Genomic DNA, 24,534 nt, shown 5'->3' on the forward strand with positions numbered 1-24,534 from the left:
AAACATTTTCCAGCGCAAACGCCCCTTTTCCAATTGGACGCGCCTCTTTTTCAAGTGGACACGCCCCTTTTCCAATTGGATACACCTCTTTTTCAAGTGGACACGCCTCTTTTTCAAGTGGACACGCCCCTTTTCCAATTGGATACGCCTCTTTTTCAAGTGGACACGCCTCTTTTTCAAGTGGACACGCCCCTTTTCCAATTGGATACGCCTCTTTTTCAAGTGGACACGCCTCTTTTACAAGTGAAAACGCTTCTTTTCCAAGGAAAATAAACATTTTCCAGTGGAAACGCCCCTTTTCCAATTGGATACGCCTCTTTTTCAAGTGAAAACGCTTTTTTTCCGGGGAAAATAAACATTTTCCAGTGGAAACGCCCCTTTTCCAATTGGATACGCCTCTTTTACAAGTGAAAACGCTTCTTTTCCAAGTGGAAACGCCTCTTTTACAAGCGGACACGCCCCTTTTCCAAGTGAAAACGCCCCTTTTCCAAGTGTAAACGCTTCTTTTCCAAGGAAAATAAACATTTCCCAGCGGAAACGCCCCTTTTCCAATTGGACACGCCCCTTTTCTAAGTGGACACGCCTTTTTTACAAGGAAAATAAACATTTTCGAAGAAAAACGCCCCTTTTCCAAGTGGAAACGCATCTTTTCCAAGGGAAACGCCCCTTTTTTTAGGGAAATAAGCCTTTTCCAAGGGAAACGCCCCTTTTTTAGGGAAATAAGCCTTTTCCAAGGGAAACGCCCCTTTTTTTAGGGAAATAAGCCTTTTCCAAGGGAAACGCCCCTTTTCCTAGAGTACTTTCCCAAATGGACAGCTCCCAAGTGGAGGGCTCCCAAGTAGGGCTGCCACTCTCCGGCGGGTTTGGACAGGAGATCTCGGGGTTTGGGACTGAAAAATTTAACACGGGAGTGTAGGGATTTCCGGGTTTTAGCTTTGGAAGACTGGCACCCCTTCTCAAAAGTAGATATGGCTCCTAAAATGACGGCTCCTTAGTAGCATTTTTCCCAAGGGAAACGCTTCATTTCCAAGGGAATAAACCCTTTCGTAAGGGAAACGACCCTTTTCCAAGAGAAATTCTTATTTAACGTGAATGGAGGCTAATCCAGTCGGCCAATCAGATGCGTCGAAAAAGAGGCGTGCCGACCTAATAATTTTATTCCCGCTTAATTTATTACATTTCTATTTGCCTGATGTGCCATCTAACGGTCGATTCGCCAATTAACAGGCTAATCAGCTGTTATAGTAAAGAATTAACCACAAAAAAAACTGAAAAAACGTGTTTTCAGACAATAAAAAACAACTCTCACTTCTAATTATCGATACACAAGCCCGATAACGAACTGATTTGATCATTAATTTTCGATCTTCGTTGTTTCGCCTGCAAGAATGAGGCATTTCCTCCAAATTAATTAATTAATTAATTAATTCCGACTTTCGGAGGCGACCTTTCAGTTAGCGATAATTATTATGCCGCTGAGTTGGCTAGCAGAGCCAATTTTGCGCCAGCTTTGCGACTTGGAAATTCGACAAACTTGATTATGAATAGCAGCTGCTGGCGGGTGGCGGATCTTGTTCCGCGCGCGTGGCGTGGCGTGTTGACGACGGACGATTCGTCCCAAGCATATTAGTCGGCGACTCGCTCCTTTGTCAATTAATTCGCAAACTGTGTGAAACGCCGCTGTTGTCTATTAATGAGCGCCAACTGCCAATTCTCACTTCCAAATATACCAACCTCCAGCAGCGCTTGTTAATTGGAATTTGCTAGACGAAGAGAGGAAATAGATGAAGATATTTTTTTTTCTTAAGTTGAATTTTGTGCGAAAATGGTTAATTTGAGAAAAATTTGTTCAGTAGGAAAAAAACTGGAAATTTAATCAGCTTTCTGAATTTAGGCAGTTTTTGACGCTACTCTCAACTGCTGAATTTTAATCGGGCCAAATCAAAAATCTGGAATTTTTGAAAAAATAAAAATAAACCTTTAACAATCAAAAGAACTATTTTTTATCTTTTCACTATTAAATTTTCATACTTTTCCCATTCCGGAAGCATTTTCTTTGCTAAAAAAGGGGGCGTAACCTGTAAAACTCGAAAAAATTGGATTTTGGGACAGTCATTTAGGGTGCACTTTACACGAAATAATTTTTTTTAAATAAACGCACCCTTTAAATTCTTTGAAATGAAAGTGAGGCAAACAGAGGAGCAATTGAAAGACAAATATGCTTAAAAAATACAAAAAAAACACATGAGATGCGTTGAGAGGAGGAAAACTCACGCTAAGCACACTTGTAAATTTCCCGGCGCAATTTAAGCTCATTATTAGAGTAGAGAGAAAAAAATCCACATTTTAATTAGACGTTATATGCAGAGGGAAATAATTTCGACCAATCGCAGAAGAGAATATATTCAGTGGCTGGAGAACAGGTCGAGTGAGGGTCCCTCGGCGCGCAAAACACACAATGCCGCTCGTGCATGTTATTCGCCGGGCGCCGCACCGAGTGCAATATTTCCCGGCGCCACACGGCACTCCCAAGCACGGCGTTGAATTATAAATTTGGCTTGTAATTTGCAGGTGAAGGCGGCGAGCGCGAGCGAGGTGCCCGCAGGAATTCCAGTCGTGTACCACGCCAAATTGCAGCTGCCCAGAGGACTTTTCAACCTAACAGCGGCCCTGAGGACGCTGACCAAAGGTAAATGGGCCAATTAGTGTCATTGTCAGCTCTTGCTTTTGCATTCCTAATACAAATAACTGCATCACACGGCGCCCGCGTGTTTTATGTTGTTTCTCGTTAATGGACGGAAAATTAACTGCACAATCACTTGTCTTGTCGCAATTTTCCTTCTGTTTAATTCGTTTTAATTTCAAATCATTGGAAAAATAATCAAACTTTTATAATTTTTTTAAAAAACTGAAAAGATTCGTTGAAAATAAAATAAAAAAGGGCAAATTATTATCTAGAGCTTGAATAAATATTTGAAAAATGAATCTCTTTGCTGTGTGAGGCGGACCACAATAAATTTTATGAGCAAACGAGATAAAAAAGAGGAAAAAATCCAGCTTTTTCGTCTCTAAAACTAAAAAAGCTACAAGTTTTTACTTGAACCTAATTTATTAGTCTAAAAAATAACCCTTTTTGTTTCATTAAAGGATTAAATCTCACAAAATGCTGGTTTGAGCCTGCCTCTCCTTGAATATAAAAGTTAATTATTGGATATTGTGCAACAATTCCTCTATTCATTTTTTTATTTATTTTTAAATTAAAAAATTCATTCGTTAAATAATGCCGCTCATCTCTTGATGTGCTTAGGGGCCGCCGTGACCGACATTGGCCTGCTGAGCGTCGGCCCGGACGTGGACCAAGATCTGCTCAAGCAATATCAGATCGTGCGGAAAAGCGACGGCGAACTCGTGTTCCAAGTTTCCGACCCGGTTTTAGTTCGCCAGGTGTGTTATTTGAATATTAAATCACAAGCGGTGAGCAATAAGTTTTAAAATATTCGCTCGGAGCGCGAGAGGCGAGAGAGCGAACACGTGCTGCATCTCACCGAATTAGCTATTCAAAATCGGCTGCGATTAGTCGAGATGCCGCTCTGCTAACTGTTCAATAATTCAGAGAAAAAGTCAAAACTTTTGGTGCGGTTTCGCAGGACGCCAAGGACGCTGTCGTGCTCAAGATGTGCGTCGTTGGCAACGCCAAGGGGGTGGCAAAATTCGGTCTCAGGCTGCTCGCCTACCCTCAAGTGGAGCAACTTGTTTTCCAGGCCGTCGTCACGCCTTACCAGGTAAATTTGGATCTCACAGATTGATGGATGAGATTTCAATTATTAAACCTGCAGGCGCCGTTTGTCACGCCCGAGGTTTCCATCACGCCCTACGAGGACCAAACGCTCTTCGAACAGCAGGGCGCTTTGGAGTTTCGTCTCGAGATGAAAGTTCCAGGTAAAAATTTAATTCTTAATTAAATTTAGAAGCTTTCTTCAAGGAGTTGATGTAAAACCATTTTTCAGAAGAGTTCAAACATTCAATTAACGCTGAAAAGAGGAAATTTTAATTCTTAAATTGTTAGGGGTGGATGAGGGTTGAAAGGGGTGGGAGTTAGCACCCTGAAACCTATATGGCTCGTCAGGGGGCATCAAGACGAGTTGATTGGTATTCAGTTTTTTAATTTCTGACCAGCAGAAGCCAAGATCTCGAATTTAGATTTTTTTACCTGACCTCAGGTTTTAAACTTTAACCTAAATTATCTCTAAAACTAAAAATTGCAACCTCACCAAATTTTCAGGGTAGATTAACGTTACTATTTGCAACATTTTTTGTATTGGCTAAAAATTTATAAAAAATGTTCTTCTTATTCGAAATTTGATTTGAAATTTAAATTTGGAAATTGGGGACCTAAAACTTTGACCTAGAAAAATATTTTCTTTGCAAAGGTTTTTTGACATAAAAAGTTCTTTCAAATGAAGTTTGGTTCAACTTGATATCTTCTATAAATTCCGAGATATTGTTGATTTTTGTTTAAAAAATCCCGAAAAACTATTCTGTTAATAGCAAGGGAATAAAAATTGTTTAATTTAATTAAGAACCCCTACTAAATTTATGCAAAAAACTGTTCTTAAATACACAATTAATTTTTTTTCAGAGGGTACATGCATAAAGCCCGTGAAACTGGAGCTCGGAAGTTCATTCAAAGGCAGCGGAGAGGTCACCACTGATCTGTGCAGAGTCACTTTCGCCGAGCACTCGGGCATCACGCCAAAAAAGTAATAAATTTTATAATTATTATAAATATATCTTAATTTTTGACTCTCTAACAGGTTGGTCCCTAATCACGTGCTGGATCTTGGCTCGCTTTGTGCACCGCGCATGTCCAGGACGAGGTCGAGCGCCAGAAATCATCACTCGTTCACCCTGCAAGCGTCGTTCAGAGCTTCCACACTCCGTGAGCAGGATGTTGAAGGTGAATTTCGAAAATATTAACAATTAAATAAATAAAATTAACTAATTTCTCAACAGTGGCGAAAGCCCCTTAGTGTTCGAAGCCGCCAACAGATGGCGGCACCGTATAATTTCGTAATTAATTGAATTTTAAGACTTTTCGCTGTGATTTTTCAGACTCAATCCTGTAAATTTGCATTCTTCACTTATTTTTTTTTTATTTTGACGGGCTGTAAACCAAAATTAGTCCAGCCATTCGCTGTAGAAACGTCTGAAAAGATTATATATATCAAAAAACTATTTCTCCCGATTCCACGGCGATTGGCTGAACCGATTTTGGTTTTCAGCACTTCAAAATAAAGAAAATTAAGTGAAGAATGCACAATTAGCAGGATTGAGTCTGAAATCGCAGTGAAATTACTTAAAATTAAAATTATTATGAAAGTATACGGTGGCGCCATCTCTTGGTGGCTTGATAGATTTTTTATATAAAAAATATTTATGTCTTTTTAGGTATCATCCGGATCGACGCAAGAATGCAAATGGGAGGCGTTTCGTTCTGGTCTGGCGGAGTGTCCACGCATTTGGTCGACCGGCTTTCCGTGTTGAAAGGTTGCGAAATCAGCAGCGCTACTGCGAATGCCTGCGAGCTCTAAACGCGAAGCCAAGAAATAAACCGCGATGGTGTTTAGTCAGTGTAGAGAGAAATGTGGGTGTTCATATCAGTGATAGTGTCTGTGATATTTGTCAGCAAATTTCGGTTCGGCTTCGGTTTTCGTCTGCTTGCTTTGGAGAAGGGACCAAAATTGTTAATCTCAGAGTGGATGCTACGGAAAAACATCACTTTTAAAAACTATCAACCCTGCTCACCTTTTCGATTCTTAGCCTTTTTACTTTCTGATTAAGACTTATGGACAAAACGTAGTAGCAGCCAAATACATGAATATATTTAACTTTTATAAGACTAATTGACATGTCTTGAATTAAATCTATTGTAAAGAAAGGAGAGAATGTACAGTTAACTTTATAAGACCGTCTTTGACGAAGTTTCTGAGCCCACCAATCGATTCCTGACGGTCGAATTAGGTAAAATGGACGTTTTTTCCGTTAAAAAAGTGAAGTGCGACGTGAGAACTTTTTTCCCGCCAAAACAACATGAATGCGAGAAGTGCGCATGCGTCAGAGCTTGACAAAGAAGTCATTCGTACAGGCGGTGTTTCTGCAGTGCTCAAATCAGCTCTAACGCATGCGCATTTCTCGCATTCATTTGTTTTGGCGGGAAAAAAGTTCGCACGTCTCGCTGCACTTTTTTAACGGAAAAAACAATAATTTTACCTAATTCGACCCTCAGGAATCGATTGGTGGGCTCAGAAATGTCGTCAGAGACAGTCTTTAAGATGTAACTATTAGTTTGTAAAATTTAAATAATAATTGACGGAATTAAGTGGAAGAAACCCCGCGAACGAAGATAAGAGATAAGCCCCGTCGTGTTAATATGTAAATATCTCCATTGTGTGTACTTGTAATGCAAGTTGAGGAATCAAATAGCATAGCAGGAGCATCATTCAAATGTGTATATTATGTCGTGTACCGATGTGCTCACACTCATTGTCAGACGCGATTCGTGTAAATAAATTAAAATATAAAAGCGATCGAGAAACAACGTATAAAAACTTGTAGCGAATACTGCGTAGACTTTTGTGTATCAATATCATTGTACTGCCACGCACGAAATTCAACACGAATATTCGAATAAAAATAGGTGGATAATTCAAAATCAATCCGTTTCTTTCTTTTATTTAGGAGAAAACAATTTTAAGTAAATTTACAAAATTTTCTGATTAAAAAAAAATCTATTTTGCTATGATTGCCACATCAAAACCCTTCTCAAAATAAAAAAAAACAATCAAGTTTTCTGAAAAAATTATTTTTCTCTGCCCAATTCACCAATTGCATAAGCCTTTAGTGTTCGAAGCCGCCAACAGGTGGCGCCACCGTATAATTTCGTAATAAATTTAATTTTAATACACTTCCGCTGCGATTTCAGACTCAATCCTGCTAATTGTGCATTCTTCAATTAATTTTCTTTCTTGAGACGTGCTGAAAACCTAAATCAGTCCAGCCATTCGTCGTAGAAACGTTGGAAAAGATTTTCTATTTCTAAAAATTATTTCTCCCGATTCCACGGCGATTGGCTGAACAGATTTTGGTTTCCAGCACGTCAAGAGAAAGAAAATTAAGTGAAAAATGCATAATTAGCAGGATTGAGTCTGAAATCGATTTATTAAAATTAAATTAAGCCGTAAAATATCTTAATCCGATTTTTCTATCAGAATATTAAGGTAAAAAGTTTGAAATTAAATGTTTTAGGGTCTGCAAAAATTTTCAATAAGGAACTGATTGTGAGAGTAGAATTTGTTTGGAAGTATCATCAACGAAAGTTGTTTTACGCTTTTATTGGGGCTTGTTTGATTAAAAAAAAATAGTTCACCGACTGCGTGCGCCTCTTGAAAACAATTCATCAATTACCAATATTATGACGTGTTGTAATTATCTCCGTTGACACAAAAACGCGTATGTATTTATTTTAAAAAGTCTTGGGAAAGCAGGTGATAAAATTTCTGTTATTATATTTTACGGCTTCCTTTTGTTTAATCAAAAACACAAAAATGCGGAGCGAATCTACGTGACTACAGCTGAAAACCCACTAAAGTGCAGCTTTAAGACGGCGTAACGTGCTGCGGCTGCGGGGGCTTTGTATATACGTAAGAGGCGCACCGAATAAAAATTCACGTCAGCGGCGGCGGTGGCGGCGGCAACAGTAGAGCCGAGAACTTGCAGCGAGACACACGCCGATTTGTCAAGCTGTGCGGCGCAGTAGAGACTCGAGACTCAACTTTCAACTAGCAGACAAGAAGACGAGACGGACATCATGGCCTCCGGCAAAGATGTTTTAATTGTTTCGATTGCGTTGATTCTGCAAACCGCGACTGCTTCCGTCATGTTTGCCCCTTGCCAAATTAGTGAGTACCAATAATTACATAATCGAAAAATTTAAATCTGGAATTTCTGTTGAGAAATATATTTATTTATACCCTCCGCGCCTCAAGTATTGCGACGTTTTTATCAATAATGAACTCTCATCTCGGTGTCAAAGATTATCAACGGGCTAGAGCTTTATTAATTATTAATTATATCCAATGAGCTAGACTAAAAATAACCGCGATTTTGTTTTGTCAGGTACCAAGGGAACTGTGACCAACATTGACATCACTGGCTGCAACGATAAATCGCCCTGCAAACTGATCCGCGGCACCAATTCTACCATCGCCATAACCTTCTCAACCACAGGCAAGAACCGAAATTAAACTTATGAAATCTGAAAAATGTCTTAAGAAGCTATTATGAGAATTATGAAACGAAAGTACAAGAAAAAGATTTTAAAATTATTACGTAAAAGATTTTTAAGAGATAATAAAAGGGCTCTAAAAAAATGCTTTTTCCCGCCTGAACATAAAAAACCTGATTTTTTGGCGCTTACTTGCAGTTAAAGAGTTGATCTATCGATTTATAATCGCAGAAACTCATTTAATTGCGAATGTAATCAAGCTAATTGGTGATAGCAGCAAGAATTCTTTGCTCTAAAAAATCCTCGACGCTGATTGGCTGGACGCAACGCGGTTGCACGATGTGTTGTAAATTGCGCGGGAGCTGCTGACGTCAGCCAATCAGCGTCGAAGATTCTTCAAGCATAGAACCTTTGCTGATAAATCCTATGTTGCGTTATCATTAATTAATTAAATCAACTTTTAACTGCGAATTTTGAAGAGAAAGCAGCAAGAATTCTTAGCTAAAAAATCCTCGACGCTGATTGGCTGGACGTAATACGCATGTCAGAAGATACCGCGGTTGCCTAGCAACGTCACTAGCGTATTTTAAATTCGTGCGTTAGCCAATCAGCGTCGAGGATTTTTCTAGCAAAGAATTCTTCCAGCTTCTACAATTTAAATCAACTTTTTAAGTACACATTTCTGCGATTAAAAATCGAAAGAACAACTCGTTTAGACACCAAACAATCGGTTTCACGCGCATTGGTAGTATTTTCTGCTTTTTATCATGAGCAAAAATGTTATGACTGCGACCTTTACGCGGAAACAAAAGCGTGTCTTCAAGGTTGTCAACAAAACACGCGATTATTGTCACAGGCACTTCCTACAAAAATTGCGTGCTAATTATAATTATTGTCGTATCGTTCCCATCGCACAGGAAAAGCTCAAAAACTGGAGGCAGTGGTGCACGGCGTCATCGCCGGCCTGCCTGTGCCCTTCAACTTGCCCAACCCTGACGCCTGCACCTACGGAGGACTGACCTGCCCTATAAAAACCGACACTCAGCTCACTTACACTAATTCCCTGCCCATTCTCAAGGTCTATCCGAGGGTGAGTGATACTAAATTCGTTTAATTTTTAAATTCAGGCTTTTTCGCTATGATTTTAACTCCAGAAAGCTGGATTGAGTCTTTATAACTACTGGCGAATTACGTAAAATTAGTTTAAAACACGGAGAGCAGAAAATTCTTTGCTCGACGCTGATTGGCCGAGGCAACGCGCTCGTCAACAGCTCCCGCGGTTGCCCAGCAACAGCTTACGTGCGTTGTGAATTGCGCGGGAAATGCTGACATGCGCGTTGTCAGCCAATCAGCGTCGAGAATTCTTCAAGCAAAGAATTATTGATGATTTCCGTCTTTTCTTTCGCAATTAAATCGGTTTAATGCAACTTTTCATCGTGTCTGTGGTTATAAATCAGTAAATTCAGATAAATCGTTTTAAAAGCTGGATTGAGTCTTAATTAATGTTCCGAAAATTGCAGATCGCTGTGCAAGTCCAGTGGGAGTTGAAGGACGAAGACGAAAATGACGTTTTCTGCGTCTTGATCCCCGTGCATTTGAAATAAACAAGTTTGAAAACAATTAGAATCATTTGATTGCATATGTATTATATTTGTTGATATTTTATTTTACGACTCTCACATAATTTACTTGACGACACCTACGATTTTTCTAACACTAGAGAACACTGAGAAACATTGAGATGTATCGCAAAAAATAAAAATATGTGAGGTACAAAAATTAAGTATAAATGCAAAAGATGTAAATAAATTATGCGAAAATTACTAAGAACTAATAGAAACTGTTTCATGGCGTTATTTTGATTTCGTTCGAAATCCAGATCGCGAGAGTTAAATGCTTATAGACAGATCGAATAATACTTATTTGTTGGCCTTCGATATGAAGTAGTTAAGCAAAATCACATCAAACATTAACTGCACAACACACTTTGAGAGACAAATAAAACGAAGCTGCTTTGTGATATGAATAAATGCCGCGCGAAAAGCCAGAAAATGCCAATATATGGAAGCTCGTTTTTCGATTTTGAGATTTAGCGAAGTACCTGCTCGGACGGGGGCGACACCGAAGCGAAATGTTTAGTCCACGGCTGTTTTTCTAGCGAACGAGGTCAGCGAGGAAATCTCGGAGGGCTCGGTGGGCAGACGGCTGAATTCGATCTCCTCGTTCATGCTCTGTTGGTCTGCAATTGCAAAAATGTTTGCCGCTGTCAATAAAAACAGATTAACCTTCTCGAAAAGCAACAAAAAAATGCAGGCTGTTCACACAGAGCTGTGAAATTGGTAAAATCGCGGAAATTTGGACCATTTCTCGCCCCTCCCACTTTTATACACCTCCGCATCTCAAGCATGAGTCAGCAGATCGGAAAGAAGTCCGATGCGCACGATGCCAGGGGATGTAAAAGTGAGCGGGGAGAGATGGGACAATTTTCCGCGGTACGAATTGTTTTTTTTAATTTAAATTTTGCTACAATCTCTGGTTAAACAGTCTACATTAAAAATTAAGCGTAAAGAGACAAATTTACGCACCATCTTGGGGCCATTGCTTGTGCGAGGGTGAGTAGAGGACGATCAGGGCGAAAATGTAGATGTTCCACATTCCGTAGACGCCGGAGAAGAAGGCCGAAGTGTACTCAAGCTCGATGTCTTCGTCCCATTTCCAGCGGCCTTCCGACACCTGCCGCCAAACGCATTTTAGACAAAACCACGACAATTTAGGGAATAAATCAAACCTGTCCGAGGATGAATCCGACGACGGTCATGCCGGCGCACACCAGGGTTGCCAGCATCAGGAATTTGAAGCGGTAGATGACTCCTTCGTAGTGCAGACGCCTGGCTCCGGACATGCTCGGCAGACTGGCCCGCTTCGTGCTGATGTTGCAGAACACCTGCCAGATCATGTAGGACAGGAAGAGGAAGTAAAGGCCCGCCGACACGCCCGCCAGAATTACGAAGCCCATCTGCACTCTTGCGTTAAGGACAAATTGTGTTATATTTGGTTATTTGAACAATTCTGAGGGTTTCGTGAAAAGGATACAGCCAGATTTGCGCCGAAACTAGTGACCCAGATGGAGTAGAAGGGATTTTTCAGTTGCACTCCGCGCTCGCAGACGTCAAAGATGAAAAGGGAAACGCAGCCGATCACCACGGCGCTCAGATGCTTCCAGTACGCTCTCAAAGTGCTGTGGTTTTCATTTTCCTGAAAGAAGTGTTCGGTTATTAAATCAGAATAGGTTCCATTGATTTTTTTTTAATATTTACCTGGATCTGTTTATTTCGTAGTTGCATGAAACAAAGAATTAATTAAATTAGTGATAGTTTACAAGAAATTTCGGATATAATTTATACCATCAAGTGTTCGCCGGCAAAGACGAGCCAGAAGGAGAGCAGGGACGCGTAGAAAATTCCCTGCCTGATGTCTCCGATCAGAGACATGTACGGCATGTCGAACATCAGCGTCAGGTACTCCAGGGGCACTAATTATTTTTAATTAAAATATGAATTACCGAGTAGAAATGCTTCATTACTATTTAGGAAGGTTAGCGAGCAGCCGAGGAAAAGGAGCATCTGCTCCAAGAGAGCGGGCGGCCGGTTGAGCTGGTGCACTCGGTTCCAGAACCAGATCATGATGGCCACGATGATTGGGAAGAAGGTGGTTTTCAGGGAGAGCCACACCTTTGTGAAGCCACCGTTCTGGTTGATAGCCTGATAACAAAATTATTAAGACCGAAATGTTGCGATTTCACGAGACGTACCACAAGCCAGATGTCCACAATCTGTCCCAAGCCATTGTTCATTTTAGATCGGTCATCTACAGGCAGGCGCAAGTCCAGAAGGTAGTAGTCGTGGTGAAGAGAGCCGAGTTCAAACAGCGGAACGATCGAACAGCTGTAGTAATATCCCGCTTTTTTCTGCAATTAAGGTGCAAAATTAGTGAATAAAAATTAAATTAAAGCATTTTTGCGAACCTCCTTAGTCGTGCACTCGAGAGTTCGTGTTTCTACTGATGAAGCATAATATTTCCAGTCATCGTCCTTGTCCCCTTTGTCCCGATAAGCCATCTTAGCATCAATTGTTACTAACGTTTTTTCCGCTTTAATTTATTAAAATTAAAATTAAACTCATTAACCTATCTAAAAATTCAATAATACCCATTAGTGCCTCTTCGTGGTACTCGATGTCGAACTGGAGCACTCCAATCAAGTTCTGCTGCCACCTGGAGTAATCCAGAATCATATTGTCTCTGGGCAGAGGAAGCTGAGAGCAGCAATAATGACATAAATTCATTCCTTTCAATTAACAAAAGTCAGTACCTGGAATGCGAACACGATCTGGTTTGCCATGTGCAGTTTTTTCATGTCGTCCTGCGTCAGGAGGTGGCATCGACCCTGGCCGCGGGGGTAGAACCACTTTTCCGTGTTGTTGCCGCTGTCGTAGCATTTCGAGGCGAGGGCGATGTCCGCGCTAGACGGATTCGGAGCTGCAAAAGAGGGTTAGATTAAATGTTTTGGGCTCCAACTACTATGTTTACCGATCAGCCCGCCGATTAGGAAGCAAATTATTTGCGAGATGATGAGAATGGAGACGAGCACGAGCAGCTTCCGACCGCTCAAATTCTCCAAGATCGCGCCTGCCATTTCTGCGCCTCTTTAAAAACACTCTATGCTGACTGAAATGGATTCTCCACGAGTTAAAGAGCGTCCAACACGTTTTAGGGGCGAGCACGCAGGAAATTCGGCTGGGATTAGCCTAAATAAACACTGCGGCAAGCTTCAAAAGGCCGGTGATTGTTATGGGAATGTATGGGCCGCGCGGGTGGTGGGCGTGTTCACTGGCAGTGCAAGCGAAGAAGTTCTATGCGGCCACTCACAGATGGCAGGTCAGCCAATCAGAGCCCGCCAACGCGAATTCTTCCGCGTGGAGGGGGAGAGCAGTGGCCGGCTTTTAGGCTTTAGCGCTGGTGAGAAACCGCATAACTACTTTGTATGCTCTCGCCCGCGCGATGCGAATGAACGAGGCTGGGCTGAGGCAGAGCGGGGAAGCCTCTTTAATTCAAGGTCGTCGGCCAGCGAACTCGGCGGTGAGATGAGAGACAAGCAGATGCGAGCATCGAGTATTCTGTCGGGTGGAGAGATGGCGCTGTTGGTGGAGAAATGAGGCAGTTAATAAAAATCACCGCCTGCCCTGAAGAACTGTTCCGCGGTATTTTCCTGTAGAAAATGCTCCAAATTTTTTAATTAAGATGTTATTTTTATAAGCCTCCTAATTGTACATTCTTCTTATAAGACTTGATGAACTTTGTCTCTTAAAACGTTATTTTGTTTAAACAAACATTTCATTTAATATTTGACATTTCAAAGAAAATTTTAACAAATTGCTATTGACACTCAGCAAATATTTGAAAGTAATTTTAAAGGATAGTGCTTGAAATTATTTTAAAACTAGCTTTTGCAGTTTTCCAGCGTTCATTTGTGCGGCCAATGGAATAAATAAAACAAGAAACTATATTCTCCAAAACTAAAAACCTTTTTAAAAAATTTATTTTGAGCAAGCAAATGGTAGCAGAAGAATGGAAAATATCAACTTGAAGTTCTTAATCATTAGCACCGTCTTAAAAGTATCAACAATAACGTAAATTTCTCTTTTTCTACTCAATAAACAGTTTCCCGGCCATTTTCGCTTTTCAACAATTAAACCAGTAGATATAGTTCGTTGGGTCATCATAATAGGACAATTCCCTTTGCTGGAGCTCCTGGTTGATGTGGTCAAAGGTCGAGTTATTGAGGTCAACATCAGTGACCATGAAATTCTGGAAATTCTGATCAACAGGTTGGAATTGAGCAGCACTTTCGTCATAGCACGCAACCATCTCGAAATTGTTAATCATGGCGGGTTGCGCCTGGTCCACGCCTGCGTACTGCTCTTGAACCTGCAGATTCTGCTGCTCCTCAACCTTGAATAACGTCCTACGACAATTAGGCGAAGGGTCAGGGTTCAAGGCCCAGTAACAACCACACCCTGACTCGTTAGAAGGACGCGGCACTTTGACGAAACACTCGTTTTTGCTGAGCGCGTGCCGCACGTAGTTCTGCCATTTGCCCAGGTCGTCAACCTTACCGGAAGGTTCGGCTTGCAGTAAGAACTGGTAGATTTCGCTCAGGGTCAGCATCTTCCTGGGCGACTCCCGGATGGCCGTCGTGATCAGTTGGATGATCGATTTCTTGCGTTTCAACCTGCTGGCGCCGAGCTGCTGGAATGAATCCGTGGACGAGTCGTCGTCGGACGTCGTCAGGTCGAGTTTCCTCGCAACGCTGCGATATTTTTTCTTGGGCACCTCCAAATCCAAGTTGAGGGTCCAGTCGCTGCCGCTGCCTATGGGACGCTTTTCCCTGACGAAGCAGCTGTTGGAGCTGAGAGTGTGGCGCACCGTGTTTTGCCAGCAATGCTTGTCGTGGTCGCTGAAATTGTGTTTTTCCTTCAGGAACTGGTAGATTTCTCTCAAAGCCATTCTCTTGGTGGACGATGACAGGATCGCCATTTTCATCAGCGAGATGTACGAGTGCTTGCAACTGGACTTGCGACTCATCGTGAACGTCGGGTTAAAATTGAAGGAAGAATCCTGCGGATTGAAAAACTCTCTATTTTGTTTGTTTTTCTCCTCCTCACCGCTCTATCCGACTCACGCCACTCTTTTCCATTCAGTTCTGAAACTGAAACTATCCCAGAAATAAAGATTAGCAGAGGTTTTCTTAACTTTTTTACACATTACCAGGAATGTAACCAAATAAATTATATGTGTTGATGTGCGAGCTTGCCAGGAATAAGTATCCAACAAATATCAAAATTATCCTCGTACCTATGCAACGGAGACTCTTTTTAACAATATTTGGATTGGTGAAATAGGTGAAATTCTATAAATTCATGAAATAAAAATGCACTGGCGCCATCTATAACTAATATATAGAGTGCTTCTCTTCAGAGTTGCGCGGATTAGTGGCCTTACGCGCATTCACCCTGCGCAGAACCACGAAACTGGCGGCGAAAAATGCCAATTTTACGTTTTTCCTGCGCTTTGCGACACTTGCCACGCCCCTTCATTAAAGTTCCTGAGAAACACGCCTTCATTTCAGAATTCCCGCCATTTTTTAGCTCAATTGAAACATTTTACGGATTTCCTGAACTTTCCAACGCATTCTAAGCCTCAAATTTCATTTTTCCGGAGAACCACGCCCCCATATCGAAATTTTCTGAGCCGAGTTTGTTTATTTTCCCGCTCTTTGTGACACGTTCCAAACCTTCGTTTATAATTTTCCTAAAAATCACGCCCCAAATTCGAAATTCCCACGAGTTCTCTCAGAAAATCGTTAAATGTTTTTCGTGTCACGCTTTCTTTTCAGTTCTCCGGGCAACCACGCCTTCCATTCCAATTTTCCATCGATTTTTCTCTTAATTTTACGATTATCCCGAGCTTTGCAATACGTGCCACGCCTCCTATTCTTAAAAGATCCTAGGAACCACGCCCACATTTAACGATTTTTTCAGTTGAATTCCGTCTTTGTCGAAATTTTTGAGCACACCAATCGATTCCTGAGGGTCGAATTAGTTTAAAAGCATGTTTTTTCTGACCAAAAAGTCCAGCGCGACGTGCGAACTTTTTTCCCGCCAAAAGATTGTAAACGTATATTTGAGAGCTGCGCATGCGTCAGAGCTGGCTGGATGTGACAAAGAAGTCATTCGTACAGGTGGTCTCTCTGCAAGTGCTCAAACCAGCTCTCACGCATGCGCAATTCTCGCATTCATTTTGTTTTGGCGGGAAAAAATGTTCGCACGTCGCGCTGCACATTTTGGTCAGAAAAAAACATGCATTTTACCTAATTCGACCCTCAGGAATCGATTGGTAATCTCAGAAATTTCATCAAAATTAACAGTCTATTTAATTTTAAAATTAATATTTGATAAATTCGAATATTTCTGCTCGTTTGAATAAAAACAGCTGGAAATTATGCTATATATACATAGGATTGTGTTTATTTATTGCGTATTGATCAATTGCGTTATCATAAAAATATACTGTAAATGAATGATATTTAAAATAAATCATTATTTTAATTAAAGTGTTACATTCTATTATAGCATATTAATTATTATTAGCGCGTCGTTCACAATTCGGTTTCGAGTCGCTCACGTAATTCCTGCATAGAAATCGGTTCTTCGTGCTTCAGGATAGGCGTTTCACTTTGAGACATTCGCCGTGGAAGGAAGTAGAAAAGCCAAACACAGGCTAGTACAAACATCAAAAAAATCACCAGAAATAAAGACATCGGAAAAATGCTCCAAAAAAGTTTTTCTGAAAATTTGAATAAGTAAAAATTAAATTGATAAAGCTCATTCGCGAATATACCTGATTCCTCATTTTCATCATTATAATTAGCTGCGGTCGAAGCGTTTTGATATGCGTTGCTAGGCTGTTCAGTTGTTAGCATGGTAATTGTCTCGGTTCTATTTAATTTTGCAACACGAGAAATGACATTATTTTTCCGGCCGCATTTTCTTGGATTGTTCCAAATAACATTCCGCTGGAAAACGCCGAACATTTCAGGTCGGTTTTGGTCAATCTCATTTATGCACAGATTAAAAATAGGACACCAACCACACTGAGAAAATTAAAGGAGTTTAGTTTAATTTTTGATTGGGCATTTTCATTTTTACCTTGTAACCTTGTAAATCAGACAAAGTAGTCTGGAGGCAGCTCGTGCAGTCTTTATTTGAGGAGCAGGGTTTTAGCGGCAATAATACGATTCTAACCGAGCTGCGGAATTTGGGGAACTCGTCAAATTTGGTAAAATCGATCCAGTCGTAAAACATTTTCTGTTTTCCTGCGCCTGTTAAATAAATTTATTAACATTATTTTAAGACCGTCTTTGACGAGGTTTCTGAGCCCACCAATCGATTCCTGAGGGTCGAATTAGTTAAAGTGGATGTTTTTTTCCGTTAGAAAAGTGCATCGCGACGTGCGATCTTTTTTCCCGCCAAAACAATTTGAACGTATTTGTGAGAAATGCGCATGCGTCAGAGCTGGCTGGATCTGAGAAACAAGTCATTCATACAGGCGGTCTCTCTGCAAGTGCTCAAACCAGCTCTCACGCATGCGCACTTCACGCATTCATATCATTTTGGCGGGAAAAGAATTCTTACGTGTTGCTGGACATTTTTAACTGAAAAAACATTCATTTTACCTAATTTGACCCTCAGGAATCGATTGGTGGGCTCAGAAACCTCGTCAGAGACAGAGTCTTTAATTTAATTTTTACTTTCATAAGCAAAGTAATCAGCAATTCCGATGCGGATGTCGCCTCCGCGTAAAAAATCAATCTCCTTCAAGTCAGATGAAATATTCTTGTAATAAAAAAATATAGATCCGTCTTGTAATAAGGTCAGCTGAAATGAAAAGGTTTCTTGACGCCCTAAAGCTGTGCTTGCGACCATATTTTCCCATTGGACGTGGAACAGAGAGCCTATATATTTATATTAGAAAAATCATTATTTAAAATTAAAAAATGGAAATACCTTTATCTTCCCATTTGACGGAGCTGTTTGTTTCGTTACTGATTTGGTAGCCTGCCCAACTGGCCATCAACGGCGCAATGTACCGCTTCGGAGGCAAAGATTTACTCTCCAAACTGACGTAGCCATCCAGCATCACTGTCAAACCCCTCACTGGGAAATCGTAAAAGGGGAAGCCAAAGGACAGGGGCACCGTCTGGAAAATAAATTATTTTAGATGAAATATTAAGGGAAATTTTCATTATCTTTACTTTTTGATAACGGTTCCGTTCTGAGGAGTTAAAGTTGTTCAAATCAATTTGATTGTCCTCTTTTGCATCGATCTTAGCCCACATATTTCCGAGGTTCGAAGCCCTAAATTCACTGAGGTAGTGCTCTCCTCTTACTCTGAAAATGTCCAAGTTATGGGCATTGTCTGTGCAAAGAAAAAGCCACAATTATTTAATTTTTAATGCACTTAAAATTAGAAAAATTAATAACTTACTCCGTTGATTGATGTGCTCGCAGTGAACAATGCTCGGAAGAGCCAGCACAAAAGTAAATATAAACCGGAACATCTTAATCGAATTAATCAAATCCATCTCATTACAATTCGAGAAGTCGTTCCAAGAGCACTCTGTCCTTCGAATTCCCTCATTCAATAAGAAGCAGACAATTTTTCCTGGCTATTCGTTGGGCCGCAATAAAAGTATTCAGTAGCAATCGCGGATACATTTCAATCATTGCCAACATTTTTCTGACAAGAAATAAGCAGCAGGAAATTCTTAAATTCTAGAAATTCATAGCGTGTTTGAGATTGTTGGAATTCAAAAAGCTAAAAAGGGACTAAATCACTAAATCCGTTTTGTAGAGGTTTATTTCACACTGGCAATTTTAACAGGTTAAATTTATAAGTGAAATTAATATTGATGCGAGATTAATATAAAATCACTTCACGTATTTATTAATTTTTTTACCGTTCTTTTTCTTGACAAAAACTTAATTATTTTAAAACAATTTTACGCACATTAATTATTTTTCTATTGATTTAATTAATAGAATACAGAATAAAGTAACTATAAATAATTAAAACATTAAATTTAAATATGTAGTTGAAATTTTTAACAATAAAAAAATATTTGAACTTTCAAAAAACAATTAATTTTAAAATTAAACAGCTTCAACTTAACTATTAGTCTAACTATCTACTAGTCTTCAATTGCAGAAGATTGAAACGAAAGAAAGCACGAAAAACCAACTTGCACAGATCCAAATTCAAATGAATTGATACATATTTTGTGCAAAAATGGCCTCTGATGATTGAAAACCCTGTAAAAATGACTACAAAAACGCCAGCCTTTGTTTTTGTGGTTAAAATCTAATTTTTCATGATACAAAAATGAATTAAAAAAGGTGTGTCTTAATTAAACAGAAATGTTTTAATTCTAAAAACATTTTTCTTTATTGCTATTTGTTGACGTTATAACGTCCCTAAAATTAACTTGCTCATTTTTTTCTCTAAGAAAAATTACTCTAAAAAATCTAAAAAAATTCATTCTACGTAGTTTTAAAATCTCGTGGATCTTTATATGTAGGAAGTTTTAAAGGACAAAGTCGAACCTCCACTTAATCAATCGTCGAACTAGGATGGCCAGCACGCCAAAGAGGATGGCCAAGAAGCTGGCCACGAAAAGCAGAGAATGACGCCAAGTCCACGATGAAATGGCACTCCCTTTTAAAACTGAGATAAAAATAATGCATAATTTTTCTAGACATAAAATTAGAACCAAATTAATATAACGTACCTGACGGTCGTGGCGTTGAGATTGTGCTATTTTCAGATTTTTCCGTCTTCTCTTCTTCCTGCTCAGGTTGTTTCGCGACTTTTTTAATAATCTCATTTGTCTGTTGCTTGTCACATTTATTCCAGAGCTTTTTTCCTGTTTTCGCGCGCAGGGCTGGCCTGCTGAACACACATTGTTGCAACGCAGGCGACCACGCGCACTGAAATAATGCAGGATTAATATTGATCTTATTAAAATGTATGTTATTTTATTACGTTCAAGATCTTGCTCGCTGAAATGCATGTGGCGCAGTCGTCGTACCCCTGGCAAAGGCTGTTCGGCCGCAAAGTGAGAATGGACGAGCTCTCAAAGTTGTACTTGGAATGGTCACTAAAGTCGATTGCGTGCTTCCATTTTGTTACGATTTTTCGAGCTGTTAATATAGCAGAGACATTTTTTTAATTTTTTATTCCAATAATTCAGCAATTGTATAAGCCCTTTAGTGTTCGAAGGGGCCAACAGATGGCGCCACCGTGTATTTTCGTAATAAATTAAAATTGTAAGGCACTTCCGCTGTGATTTTGGACTCGATCCTTCTACTGTGGGTTCTTCACTTAATTTTATTTCTTTTGACGGGCTGAAAACCAAAATCGGTTCAGCCAATCGCTGTAGAATCACAAAAAACTATTTTTTTAAATATAAAATTTATTTCAACGTTTTTACGTAAAATGGCTGGACTGATTCTGGTTTTCAGCACGTCAAAGGAAAATATATCAAGTGAAGAATGCACATTTAGCAGGATTGAGTCTGAAATGGTAAGGAAAAAGCCTTAAAAATAAATTTATTCCTAAAGTCTACGGTGGCGCCATCGGTTAGCACCTTCGAACTCTATTAAGGGTTTATATAAGTCAATTTTCCGTGCAAAATTACCGAAATCGCTCTTATCTGGAGGTTCAAGTTGGTCACAAATGCCGATGTGCATGGGTTGTGGTAATAAGTCGGCGAATGCCCACATTTTAATCGGTATTTCTTTATAAAAGAAAATGATGGTGCCGTCGGCTTTCAAGGTTGCTTGAAAGGAAAATTTTCCTGATTGGTAAGATTTCTGGGAACACGAATCCAAATTTTCCCATTGCACGGTGAACGAGTTGCCTGCAAACAGCGCAAAATGCATTTTCTCACTTTGTGTAAATAAAATATTGATATGTACGCACTTTCTAGAAGCCATCTAACAGAGCTCTTTTCATTAGAACTGAATCTTCCAGCCATTAAGGGCGCAACGTATTGCTTGACGGACGAAGAGTCGGTGCTAATTTTGTTCAAATAAATGTAGCCATCCATCATCACCGCCACGTTCCTGACTAGATGTCCGTAAAAAGGAAAGTCAAATGGTAGCGTCACGAGCTGAAAAATTCACATTTCAGATAAAAAAGACTGAGAGTGTTTTGTGCCTACCTTGTATAAAGTATTAGTATGTTTGCAGTCCAGGAAAAAATCAGTATCAATGAAGTTGTGCTGTTTTGCTGGTATTTTCTGCCACATTGTTGCGCTCGATTCTTTGTTCGAGACGAAGGAGCTGTTGTAAAACTCGTGATAGGAATTGATCACATTGCTGCTCCCGATTGTGCGCTCTGTCGTGAGCATTGACAACGTTTTCGCAGCGTCTGTTCAAATTTAATTAACAATAATTTATTTATTGTTGCAAATAATAATTAAGTGCGTACTTACTGTTGGAAAGGGCTGTGTGAGTTATCGCCAGGAACACGATCATTTTCGATGTCCAGAGCATGACGGTGGATCTTTTTAATTGCGTTCTCGTGCGGCGTGTGTTCTCGATCTGACTGTGAGAAGCCTCAGCGAGAAATATTTCAATAATGTAGAGCTCTCGAGCGAATTTCGTAAATTCCACAGATGATGAGCGCTTCTACCCTAAAAAATTATTTAAATGCCAATATATGCTCTCTTTTATACGTATTTAAAATATGTAGAACGTTTTCAATCGTAAATTCTGTATTTTCTTCGTGTAAGGAAATGAATTTACCACAAATAATAACACACATATTTCCAAAGAGATTTTTCTTGAGCTAAAAGTCAGCAAATTGTCGCTTATTCAACAATTTTTAAATTATTTTAGAATTTAAGACAGTTTTTGACGAAATTTCTGAGCAGAAATTGGGGGTCGAATTAAAATTCCCGCGGTTTTTTAGTTAAATTGAAAAATTTTACAGATACTGCACTGTTTAACGCATGCTAGGCCTCCATAATGATTATGATTTCTAATAAAATTGTGGTCTTCACCATGGAAATTTCAGCACAGAGAAATAAGTGGTTCTAATTATTACATCCTCACAGCCACAGGAAAATGTGGCATCAAGCTTATTAAACTCACGAGCAATTAATGCCGGAAATTCGAATAAATAATTTTGTTGGTCTCCCCTATTTTCACCCTTCTTTTTTCCCTTAAAAGATCAATATTAAATTATTATTGCTATCAAACGTTACTGTTTTTTTAATATGTATGTGATTTTTAAAAATAACTCAGTTAATACGAATGTAATTTAAAACTAAAAATATGTTTTGTTCAAATTAAATTTCTTCATTTTGACAATAAATTTTTGTTGGGCAAACAAATTGCTCACGAAAAGTAAAAATGTTGCAAGGGAAAAACTTGATGGGGATGAAAGGCGATGTGAAAGGTGTGCGTTTTTTCGCGCCATACTCGCACGAATCAAGCCCCCCGCCGTTTGACATATTATATTTATCGTAAAAGGGAGGAAAAATAAATGTGAATTGCAACTTAGTCAGGAGTTATCTAGGTAATTGATTACTCAAGAATTTGCCTTTTAACGAGAATTACGTTGCAACCTTCGCGTTTCAATGAATTAATTCGGGCCGCAAGACAGAAATCCCGAATAGTTACCCTCCCGCGGTGGAGCCGTACCCTTTCAGGATTATTTCTGACACGAACAATAGATTCATTACACTTTTACAACGGACAAAAAATATCCTTTATTGAAAATATTATTGACTTAAAGAGGAATGATACTGCAAAAGCCTGGAAAATGCTTTTTGCCAATGCATAAACTCATTCCTTAGGATTCAGTTAAAGCTTAAATTCACCTAAGAAGCAGTGTAATTTTTTTAGAAAATTGGCTGGAAAGTTAGCGTGCTTTTCAAATGGTAATGGCTGTCTCCTTACTTGAAATCCGATTTAATTTCAAATCCAAGAGTTTGCCCAATAAGTGGCATATACACAATTGGACAGATCTCGACGAGACGAATCGGAATATGCCACGAAAACATGTACAAACGCTGTGAATTTTGGAGATTTAATTTTTACTGTAGGAAAGTCCTTTTTTACTATTGCAAATTAGGACTTTCAAGAGTAAAAAATATGTTGTGTTCCTCGATGTACCTTTTTACTGAAAATATTATAATTAGAGTGTTTGGCAATTTTAATTGAAATCTCTAAAGGTATACCATTGTAGGAAATCAGTTATCGTTGAGCGAATATTATTATTAAAAATAAAGTGTTTTTAAATTTCTACCGTTGTTTCATATGGTACCATAAAAGGGATTCACATAAATTCAAGTAGTCAGATTGTTGCGTTCAGTCGCAGTAGAAACATCAGTTTTGGTAAAGTTATTGAGCTTCGTTCCCGAGGAAAATGGCAGATAATCGAAATAGCAGGTCTCGACCCAGCTGTTCCGATTTACATAGCATGGTCAACTTTGCAAAAAGCTTGACTCTTCTCGCCGAAGAGTGAGTCTGAAACAAAATTTATTTAAATTCCTAATCAAAAAAAATTCTTTTCTCTGCAGCAACTTATTGAACAGGATGTCAGAAACATCTCAGCAACAAGGTATAAGAATGGAGATCCGGCTTTTTCATCGGAGAAATTGTTTATTAATTTTAAGCCAATTTTTCCTTTAATTCTTGCCGAAATTCTGGCTCTGTGCCTCGTCGAAAATTTATCCTAGGAAGAAAAAAAAATTCCTTCTGTTGGTACTTTTTATAGATTGTACAAAAGCCGTATGAATTTGGAAATCAATTCTTTCGAGGGCTTAACGTTTTACTTATAATTATGTTTATTCTTGGAAACTAATTTGTGAAGAAAATTGGTTTGAAATTACTCTTAAAAGAAACTTTTATAGCCGAGTCTGCAGCTCAAAGCCTGCACCAAATGGGTTCGATGACTTCCCAAGCTGCTGGTGCATCTTCAACCTCATCTTCTCCAAAAAATTTGGATCGCCCACCGGAAGAGGTGACCATCGAAGGTAATTTTATTTATTAAGTTAATCAAAGAAAATATTTAATTTTACCAAAGTCATAATGGAGAGATTTGAAAGGCTCTTGGATGCGTACGCTGCGGCTTTTGCTTCGAATCAGTTTGAACCAATGCCTGACCACGTAGAAGCAGATTTGGAAGCAATATCAGAAAGTAATAATGGCATATTAGCAAGATGAAATGGGACCAAACATTTATTATTTCAGAATTCAGTGGACTTCATATGTCGCTTCTAAACATACTCCTCAATCTATTCACGAAGCAACAGTAATTCAGAAAGCAAAATCCGACTCTAAAACTGAGGTGAGATTTCTCAGCGACGGGAGAAAATTCTAAACCAAAATTCATTCCAGGAATTGCTTGTCTCTACCCTCAGAAGTTATGTTGCCACGAAGAGTAATTTTTAACTTAAACAAAATTATATTTATTATTTAGAACATTTTCCCCCCTAAAACAATTTGAATGCAACAACTGCGCATGCGTCAGAGCAGACTAGATGTGACAAAGAAGTCAATCTTACTCTGCTAGTGCTCAAATCAGCTTTGACGCATGCGAAGTTCTCGCATTCAAATTGTTTT

At 39.3% G+C, this 24,534-nt stretch overlaps 4 protein-coding genes across 5 annotated transcripts in view; 2 read left to right on the forward strand and 2 right to left on the reverse strand.

Annotated features, from left to right (window-relative positions):
- Positions 1–6,716, forward strand: part of LOC135939156 (uncharacterized) — a 131,936-nt gene extending 125,220 nt beyond the window's left edge. For both annotated transcript variants that reach the window (XM_065483383.1, XM_065483382.1), the window contains 7 exons: positions 2,572–2,689; positions 3,308–3,444; positions 3,648–3,782; positions 3,837–3,939; positions 4,640–4,760; positions 4,815–4,957; positions 5,449–6,716. In XM_065483383.1, the coding sequence (XP_065339455.1) occupies positions 2,572–2,689; positions 3,308–3,444; positions 3,648–3,782; positions 3,837–3,939; positions 4,640–4,760; positions 4,815–4,957; positions 5,449–5,591 (900 nt within the window). In that variant the 3' untranslated portion in view covers positions 5,592–6,716. The remainder of the gene's footprint in view (positions 1–2,571; positions 2,690–3,307; positions 3,445–3,647; positions 3,783–3,836; positions 3,940–4,639; positions 4,761–4,814; positions 4,958–5,448) is intronic.
- A 1,046-nt stretch (positions 6,717–7,762) lies between these two features.
- On the forward strand, positions 7,763–9,934 carry LOC135939157 (ecdysteroid-regulated 16 kDa protein-like). The gene is made up of 4 exons (XM_065483384.1): positions 7,763–7,958; positions 8,176–8,286; positions 9,202–9,374; positions 9,805–9,934. Exons 1-4 carry the CDS (start codon positions 7,868–7,870, stop codon positions 9,886–9,888), a joined length of 459 nt encoding a protein of 152 aa, XP_065339456.1. The 5' UTR covers positions 7,763–7,867; the 3' UTR covers positions 9,889–9,934.
- Positions 9,919–13,148, reverse strand: wls (Wnt ligand secretion mediator). The gene is given in 11 exon segments (XM_065483385.1): positions 9,919–10,547; positions 10,870–11,017; positions 11,073–11,300; positions 11,378–11,539; positions 11,602–11,607; positions 11,689–11,816; positions 11,868–12,045; positions 12,096–12,433; positions 12,492–12,597; positions 12,654–12,820; positions 12,872–13,148. Coding segments are annotated over 11 exon segments (1,695 nt in total). The 5' UTR covers positions 12,978–13,148; the 3' UTR covers positions 9,919–10,419.
- An 875-nt stretch (positions 13,149–14,023) lies between these two features.
- Positions 14,024–14,926, reverse strand: LOC135940725 (forkhead box protein G1-like). Its single transcript, XM_065485745.1, has one exon. The coding sequence runs from the start codon at positions 14,924–14,926 to the stop codon at positions 14,024–14,026; it is 903 nt and encodes a 300-aa protein (XP_065341817.1).
- Between the last annotated feature and the right edge of the window lie 9,608 nt (positions 14,927–24,534).

Source organism: Cloeon dipterum, chromosome 3, assembly GCF_949628265.1.
Source record: "Cloeon dipterum chromosome 3, ieCloDipt1.1, whole genome shotgun sequence".
Taxonomy (NCBI): domain Eukaryota; kingdom Metazoa; phylum Arthropoda; class Insecta; order Ephemeroptera; family Baetidae; genus Cloeon; species Cloeon dipterum.

What these genes read in the sequence shown, in the direction of transcription:
- LOC135939157 (XM_065483384.1), top strand. Translation starts at nt 7,868, where the DNA reads ATGGCCTCCGGCAAAGATGTTTTAATTGTTTCGATTGCGTTGATTCTG. An exon ending in CATAACCTTCTCAACCACAG is followed by an intron (nt 8,287 to 9,201) that starts GCAAGAACCGAA and finishes CCCATCGCACAG; the next exon opens with GAAAAGCTCAAAAACTGGAG. An exon ending in TTCTCAAGGTCTATCCGAGG is followed by an intron (nt 9,375 to 9,804) that starts GTGAGTGATACT and finishes CGAAAATTGCAG; the next exon opens with ATCGCTGTGCAAGTCCAGTG.
- LOC135940725 (XM_065485745.1), bottom strand. Translation starts at nt 14,926, where the DNA reads ATGAGTCGCAAGTCCAGTTGCAAGCACTCGTACATCTCGCTGATGAAA.